The 8,986-nt window shown below is 40.0% G+C and overlaps 1 protein-coding gene across 1 annotated transcript in view; it reads right to left on the bottom strand.

Moving 5' to 3' along the window:
- ndufs4 (NADH:ubiquinone oxidoreductase subunit S4) overlaps positions 1 to 8,392 on the bottom strand; it is a 20,899-nt gene extending 12,507 nt beyond the window's left edge. The window contains exons 1-2 of the mRNA XM_075468975.1: positions 8,261 to 8,392; positions 5,156 to 5,234 (exon numbers count right to left, since the gene is read on the bottom strand). Coding sequence (XP_075325090.1) covers positions 5,156 to 5,234; positions 8,261 to 8,343 — 162 coding nt within the window. The 5' untranslated portion in view covers positions 8,344 to 8,392. The remainder of the gene's footprint in view (positions 1 to 5,155; positions 5,235 to 8,260) is intronic.
- Positions 8,393 to 8,986: the final 594 nt, after the last annotated feature.

The following is an 8,986-nucleotide window of genomic DNA, read 5'->3' on the forward strand; positions in this document are numbered from 1 at the left end:
TCCATCCTCTCGTAGTTGATAGTTGAGCCCTAAATGTAGGTAGCACGGCAAAGTTGTTAATTATATTAATTGGTACTACCTTAGATTGAGGGTTCCAAGCAAGCTGAGCCTGAAACTGTGGAGCGCCAATTGGCTATGCATTGCTGCAGCAGTCACCAATCGGAAACAGCACAATAAGTACACGCTAGTCACCAGAACAAAAATGGAGATGGGTTTTCATGATTTTTTATTTCTTTTCCAACTGTGTACATTGTGACATTTTTGTTCTGTCAACAAGGGTCGGCCTTGTTTCTTGTCTAGAAGCAGAAACAGCCGATCTTTTGTGTAATCAGTCGGCACAATGCTTGCTATGTCTTCTCTTTTGGGCATCAACTTTTTATGCACAAAAGAGAGACACAGAACTTTTTCTTCCTAAAACTGGGCGAGTTATTTTAAATTTAGCTGTTTCCATCTACCTTTTATAATGCAAAACTTCAAAAGGCACACTAAAAAAAAAATCTTAGGAAACACTATTAGTGCCTGTATTTACAATCTAAGATATGGAGCGTAAACCCCTGTTGAGGACACTCTGAAAACGCTTAGAATAATTTTGTATGATTAGAGTTTGTCAGTCAAGATAGATCCTGACTGTCAGGCATAGAATATTTCAATCTGATTCTAATTTAGGCCTTTAAAAACAACCAAAAACAGGCCTTTTGACTCAACCAACTTTCAGCAATCAAACTCCACATCTTGTGCGCAGATGGGACGCCACTTGCTAAGCATGCGCTGTGCTCTAAATTCGCAGGAGACCGAGGATTTCAGATTAACAAACATAAAATGCAAAAGAATCAAATGGGCCAACCAATTTAATACTTTCTTCCTCTCCCCATTTTCCTCCTTCCTTTTCCCTCAATTCCCTGCAGCCTAATAACTGTCCTCCTCTGTCTTGTAAAACCCTAGTGCCTTTAGAGAACTCTATAACAAGGCTTCACAAGCGCTTTAAGATCACGGTGTTGTCTTTATGTGGAGAGAGGGAGCGCACTTGGCCACGGCTGAGGCCGGAGTAGACGTTGACGCACTTGGGCATAAGTGGGAGACATATAGTACTGCATGTGGAAGCAGCTGTTTTGGTTTTAACTGCAGTTGTTTCAGCAAAGGGCCAGAAAGTAAAGCAAGAGACCTGACTTTAATTGACTGAGGTCAAAGACGTTCCGTGTAAGGCTGTGTATCAGTGGCCAGCCAGCTGGACCCTGGGAGCTGCCCAGCATGCTTAATCAAACAGTAATTACAAACAAAAGCAGGTCGGCATGGGCACTCAAGGGAACAGCTTCAGGCACTGAACTCCATCACGCAGGTCTTTTTATTTGGCATTATTCCTACGTTTCAAACAATGGCCTCAGAGCTTTGCTCATTTTAAAGTCAAATCTCCGGTTTTACATTTAAGGAAATGCCGAACGATTCAAATCCTCAACTGTTGTTTTGATAATTAATCTGCTTATTCTTAAATATACTGTTACAGCCTCATCCACAGACCATGGTTTGTCCCTCGAGATCATTCATTTACTCCAAGACAGCCAAAAGCCGCTTAAAAAGCAGAGACTAGAGGATAAACGCTTACAAGTCTTTGAAAAATAAATAAAATTAGCCATTCAAGTTAAAAGAGCTGCTTGACAAAAAAAAAACAAAAGAAAATGATCAGCTGTCATTCTAAAATGATTGATTACAGCTGCTTTAAAGACATAGCAAATAGCAAAAATGTTGCCCATCACCGACCTATAGTAGATTTGTGCAGAAATGCCATCAAACACCCTTTCCACGGAGCTAGTGCAGGTTTTTGTCGGGCAGGGTATTTTTGTCCTTCACAGCTTAAATTTGTCTGTAATGGAGATGGACAAACAAACTGCAGAGATCCAAGTTCCTGTAAGGTTTGCCTTTTTACGACAGACGAGACCAAAGGACAAGATAATGGGTGTCGCAGGCGAGAAACTTTCAGACAGAGGTTTTTGGAGAGGATTCAAAATATCATTTGCCCCGGCCAAAATGCAGCCTCATCTAAATGAGGTTATTCAGAAATGTTCGCCACACAACGAGCAGCACAGCGCTTTCTCCACAGGCTGGTTACAGCCTGCTCACCCACCTCTCAACAGATCCAGATCTTTGTGGGATTTGTCTAACCAGAAGGCAATTCACACTTATTGAATGAACTAGCGTGCTGACTTATGTTGAATGCCCAAAAGGGAGAGTGCTCTGGTTGCCCTCCTGCATGTGAGATGGAGACCACTGTACTGTAAACAGCTGAGGGACTCTCTTTCTGGCCGGTCTGGGTGAACATTCGGGTACTTCCCGCCGTCGTCAGCACCAGCATGCCACAAAGGAACTTCTGTGGCCGACAACACTGAAGTGTCCACTGTCTTTTTTCGTGAGTCTCAGGGTGTCTCACAAACTCTTTTCCATGCAAGCTTTTTTTCTTTCAACCCCCTCCCCATTTTTTAGAGGCCCTTTTTTTTTTTTCCCTCTTCTCTGCTGTTCCTCTCAGTGGCCCCTACTGAGAGGACAGAGACAGACACTCCGCCCAGCCAAAGGTTTGTCTGCCAGTATGGCCAGCTTTGGTCTGGGACAAAAGCATATGCTGCCCACACTGCCCCCCTCCAACAAAACAAGTCCACAACAGACTCCCACATTCTCCCAAACTCCCTCTTTTGCAGTTATCTTCCATCTCCTTTTAATGAGAAAGTATGAACCTCAAAGACCGGTCTTTGTTTTGTACAGTTGGTACTTTGCTAACCTTGGCCACTTCAAATGCATGCTTATCGCTGTTTGGGCTGTGCTTTAACACTTAATGAGGAGGCCCCAAAGACCTTGTCTCGAGTGAAAAGCTGTGCACTACCAACCGTGCCAGAAAAAGTTGGGAATGTTATGAATAATTCTTTTTTGAATTTCATTTAAAAATGTTCTAGCATTTTAAACTGTTGCCATGCGTTCTCTGCAGGGATTCAGGTAACATTTTGTCCCATTCTTGCTGCCAATACATCTTAAAGTAAGAAACAGAACGGGGCCACTGGTGTTTCATTTCATATTTCTTCACTGAGGACAGGTCACGGCAGCAGGCAGGCCAGTCAAGACCCCATACCCACTTATTCCACCAGCCATGCCTATGTAATGTGCGCAAAATGGGGATTAGCAGTGTTTTCTTGATTAAATCCATGGATATGTCCTGGAAAGATTATTTTAGCTATTCTTCTGCAGTGCCATCTGAAGGAACAGCAACCACGACTGTCCAGCTTCGGCTTGTGTCCTTGCCCTTCATTCCTAGAGGACCCCTTGAATTGTTTCATGATATTGTGCACTGCGGTGGGAGAAATATTAAAATCCTATCCAATCTTTCTTTGAGGAACATTGTTTATTAACATCGTAATGATTCTGTCACGTATGAATTGAACAACTGGAGATCTTCCACCCATCTGATTGAAGTAACAGAAAAATATTCTGTTTTTTTTATAAAACATTATAACTTGCCCTAACTTTTCCCTGTCATGTTGCAGACCTGAAATGCAAAAATGTCACAAAGGTATTTGGGGTTTATACTGTCTGTGTGTAAATAATATTGGGGGCAAATGTAGGAAACCCCACAAACAACACAACCATATAATTTCCTACCTCTGACAGCACAATGGAGGTGAGTCCAGGCAACGCAAGAGATCGAGTAAGTGAAGCTGTAGATTACAAATTTAAAAATGATAGAATTTCAAAGACAGATTGCTAAACCTCTGCAGCCTGCTCCTTCCTCTTTTGGTGAATTACATTTGCCTCAGAAGTCCAAGCTGAGCATGGAGTAACGCCTGAGATGACCATGTTTTTCACAGTTACAAGTCAGAAAATCAGTAGGACTTGCTCATTGTTGCGCTAAATGGCCAAACAACCGATTACTGGCAACACAAGCCAATAATAAAACAATATGCGGCATTCCGTACATACAATATTCCAACTTAAGCGTTGAAATGGCATGCACCATCTGTTTGAGCCTAGCTGCTACTTTAAATATTCACCATTAAATCTGGATCTCCAATTAAACCGCCTGCATTGTGGGTCACACAGAAGCAAAATTTTGGCATGACATTTTAAGTCTGACAAATGAAGTGGCATACAGTGAAAGAGCAACGCTCACATGGTAATCCCAAAGCACATCAAACTGGAAATCAAACCTTCTCGCATTCAAGCTTGAACTGATTAACTTTTCATCAATATGTTCAAATCATTTTTTTTTTTACCTTGCTCTGGCCTCTTTTTTAAGTTTAATACCTTATTATACCTTATTATCCCTTATTATTATTATGATTTTTATGATTATCATGATTATTATTATTACCTTATTATTATTATGATTTTATTGCCTTCTTGTGATTTTATGTAGCTGTAAAGCACTTTGAATTACCTTGTGTAAATAAAATTGCCTTGCCTTGCCTTATCCCAAACAAATGCACTGAAAAAAACGTAACACAAAAAAGGCCTTTTGTTATTTCAGCTGATGGATTTTTATCTACCGCCCTCCTCTCCTCCTTTTTGACCTCTGAGTCAAAAGTTAATATCAGACATTGAGTGTTGCTGTTAATGATCCCACAGCCAATATTCAGTCATTAATAACCTTGGGTAAAGCTAAGACACAGTACATGCTGTACACGTGGCAATAGTACAATGCCCTACCTATTTCTGCTCTTTTGGTAACTATAAAAATAGAGGCTGTAGTTTGGCTGATAGCTTAATTCTGCATTATAATGATGACAGGTACGTTATTTTTAATGAACTTTACCCTCGCTGATTTAAATTGGGTGGACAAAATGTTGGAAAAGACAAACCTGAATGTTAGCCAACACCTTAAACTGGGTGTGTAGAAAGTGATGACTCCAAACTACTACCTCAATTGTACGAGGGAAGCTATTCTGTAGTTAAAGGGACAGGGAGAAGTTGTACAAAGACAAAACAACTCTGTGAGCATGCATTGAACTACCAATGACTAAAATTTGCCATCACCCCGTTACAAAAGCCTACTGTCCTGCACCAGCTGATTTTGGCAGCAGTTTAGCAGTTTTGAACGTTTTCTCTGGAAAGTAATTGGAAGACGGTATATCAGACAAACAATCATCCATGTGTCACGTTGACCTGGTGGGATCCTTACCAATTTCTCATCAACTGTAATAAGTTGTGTGTCTTGTCCCGGTTTCTCTGCCAGCCTCGACGCTGACGTACTTGCAGACCTGAAAAACCATTACATAGACATTACGCTCAGAGGGGCTCGGCAAACAAGTTAATGACACAAACAAGAAACAATCTGCAACCACTGACAATCTTGGAGGAGGTGGCGGGGTGAGAATTCAGTGAAAAGGAAGCGACAGGGACGGAGTCCCCCCCGCCACCTATTAGTTCTGTCTGGTGAATCTCTGGCAGACTCTTGCTCTCATCCTAATGACAGGACATGCTTAATGTTGGCTGTGGTCAACTGTCAGGCGAGGACTGAGAAGCTCTTTGTGAAAGTGCAGCCGCGTCCTGTCACAGAGCAGCCAAGTGCCGTCTACACTCATCAAGGGAAGGGCACATTGCACATAATATTGTAATAATCAAAATATTATCTTCTAGCGGATGAATGAGGGGAATTCCACAGAAGTCCCAGGTTGCAGATTTCAATGAAGCAGACAGAAAATACATAAATCAAGAACATTGTCGTGACCAACAAAATTCAATGGATTTTGGTGTTAAAAATGTACACACATGTTATTGAATAAAAAATGCTCTGTTCCTTTCTATGAATAAAGCCCTGTGGACTGCATTCACCAGCAAATGACTGTTTATCAGGACCAGGATCTTTTCTTTGTGCTGACACAATTGGTTCAGGATAGGGACGTATCAAGTGTCAGGCTTGCGACCAGAATCTGATGATTTTCAGTTTAACCAGCAACTGGCAGATCATTCTGTGAAAATCAAATTTTCTTTTTTTCAAACAGAGCAGCAACTCACTTCTTCGCTGAGGAAATGTACATGAATGTGCACAGCTCACCTTTTCTTTAAAGAAACACACATCTAACAACCATAACGTCGCACACAGAGGCTCTGAGACTGAGAGGAACAACTCACAGACACAGAGACGTCACCGAGTGTCAGCTCACTCATTTTCTGTGGGTGGGGCTGACTTTCACCCTCATCAGATATGATAAACTAGCCTGATTTTCTTTTTGTGGTTCAACAACTTGGGTGTATATGCAAATCATTTAAATTTTGGTGTGAAAAGCCTAGCACACTATGCTTTTATTTACCAAAGTAAAAAAAAATACTGCCCTTAATTTCAATAAGATGTACTTTGACTTATAATATAACCTTACTTACTTATGTACTATTTCTAACTAAATTTTAAGATAAGGATCAAATCAAGAGATGAGGGGATGCCATGACTTGACAGATGCTTATTCATCATTAAGCAACATAAGCAGCCTGTTACTGACTATTGGGAACATCTTTATAAACAAAAAAGTATGTTTCTTTTCTTATAAAATGAGTCACATTTGGTGAGATAAAAATGAGAGTAAAAGCTAAATGAGAACAACACACCAAGGTCACAATAAATGATACATGTTCATAAACCAAAGCGTTGGCCTGTGACCTACTATACTTTAATATTTTTATTAAAGGTATTAAAGGAGTCCCTCCCCACCCCAAACCATGAGGTGTTTGTTAGCAAACTGCAAGTGGTTTAGAAAAAAGTGAAAACAAATTAACAAACATAATACTTGAAAGAAGCATAATAACAGCTCTGTAATGACACTGAACACAGCATTTTGTGGCAGAATGACACTGAATCCAGCATCCAACCATGCCGTCGTCTCCCCTCATCCCTTTATGCTTCCGTGTGCAACTGATTCGGTTATTTTGATGAGTTGGAGCCGTTTTATCCATGCAAGAAAACCAGACATGAGTGTACATTGTCAGTTACATATAAGTATAAGTTGAGAAATAGCTTTGGTAATGCTGTTTGTATCCAAATGCTAATTAGCCATGTGTTAGTCACTTTACATTGAACATCTGTGTTAAGATTCTGGTTGGATCTAAAAGCCTATTTATCTAAAAGTTATTCAAATATCCATATTCAAAATATACTGTTTGCCCATCTCTCATTTTAGGGGGGCTAACACTTATTTGGAAACATGTACTGAACATAGGTAATATGGGAACTTGTACTTAAACTGCAGTGACGTTGTCTGCATTGTCTGCGTTTGTATTTTTTTTTACAAATGTGTGAATGAAGAATAAATAGCTCAAAATTAATATTAACTTCACTCCAGCTCTGTGCATTTGCATGACCACCAATGAAATTATTAAGAAGAAATACTGGCAGATAATTTTATTTTTTTTTTAAATGACCAAGAGCATCAGTTTATTTAACTGTTAATATTATTATTTAGCAACCAGCCTTTCCCCTTAACTTAATCAATAAATATTTCAAAAACCAATTCTCTAAACCAAGACTCTATCAATGTTAATCGCTCATTCCAACACAGCTCTGCAGAAGGTAAATAAAACCACTCAAGTAAAAGCCACATCAACCCAGTCTTTGGAATGATAGGAGCAGAGTTAGGGTTTGATGACTAAGAATACCAGCCTTGCATTTTCTGCACGTCTTTTACCTCCTGTCTAAACAACACGCTTACTGTGTGTACCGTTTCGCTGCAGGTTTTTAGCTTCCCTGCAGCCACAAGTCTCTGCAGTCCCTGCAAATAACCCCAAGGTTAGCAGTTGTGTTACAGTCAGCTGTGCAGCCTCAGTCTTTGAAAATGTGTCTTTCCAATTAAGTCTCTTATTAAATAAAGTCCCCGTCGCGCCGATTGTTAGTAATGGTATGTAGCACATGTTCTACAGTACAACGTTTAACTGTGTTAGCTCTTAAACTGATTTATAGCTCGACTTAGCATTAGATAATTAGCTGGCTAGCCAGGTGTTGTAAGGACACAGACATGATATTACAACTTAATGAACTTAAAGACTAAAGGACTAGACAGGACCATGGTTAAGAACGTAAAGTTCCACACTGGCCCCCAAAATAGCCCGTAACGTTCAGAATAGCTTTCACCAAAGTGGTCTAAAGATGATTAGCTTCCAGTCAGTTTTTAGCCTGTGACATCTCAGAAACGCGGCCTTTCATGCTTAGTCGACTCTGAATTGAGCAATTCAAACAAACTCAACTCACAACAACAAACACAGAGATATAACAAATAAATAATCGATATGGAAGTACCTGACAGGATTCAGGAAGATTTTCGAAGCCACATTAATAGCAGATATACGTCCCAAGCCGAGAAGTGACATTGAGGACGCCATGATTGTTGTCAACAAAGTCGTACGGAAACCGCTAAGGAACAAACAGTGCGAGTGAGGAAGACAACGAGTTAGCAGGAGCTGTGGTGCCAGCGAGACATGTCCCGACCTGTTCAGTTTTCATGTAGGCACAGATCCAAGGTCCAGAGAAAGGAAAAATAATCATAATATTGATATTGATAATAATTCAAAGTAAACTACATTGCACAGCAGTGTTCTAATGTGTTTTATCCCACTAAAAATAACGACGGTGGTGTATATGGGGATCACATTGAAGTCATATTTACTTTAAACAGCTTAATACTAAAAAAAACACAAAAAAAACTTTCCGTTTCCCATATTTTTTTCTGTCTTATGTTATTGTTTGTTCCGTCTGTGTGATAATCGAAAAAAAAATATTTAACGACCGATATCACGTTACTGAAATGCAACCAAAGAATTAGCTCAAAATTTGTTGATATTCGAGAAAATGAATAGACTAAGCTTCCCCTTTATCATGCCAGTTTAAATGACGAGAGCTTCGATTTGATGACGCAAAAGACATCCATGCTTATTGACAGTTGGGGAGGTGACTGTAGGGGAAAGCTAAATACAGTATTATCAAATGGGTTTCCACGGAGCAGGCAAAGCTATTTGTACACCGAAT

Source organism: Odontesthes bonariensis, chromosome 6 (assembly GCF_027942865.1).
Source record: "Odontesthes bonariensis isolate fOdoBon6 chromosome 6, fOdoBon6.hap1, whole genome shotgun sequence".
NCBI classification, from domain to species: domain Eukaryota; kingdom Metazoa; phylum Chordata; class Actinopteri; order Atheriniformes; family Atherinopsidae; genus Odontesthes; species Odontesthes bonariensis.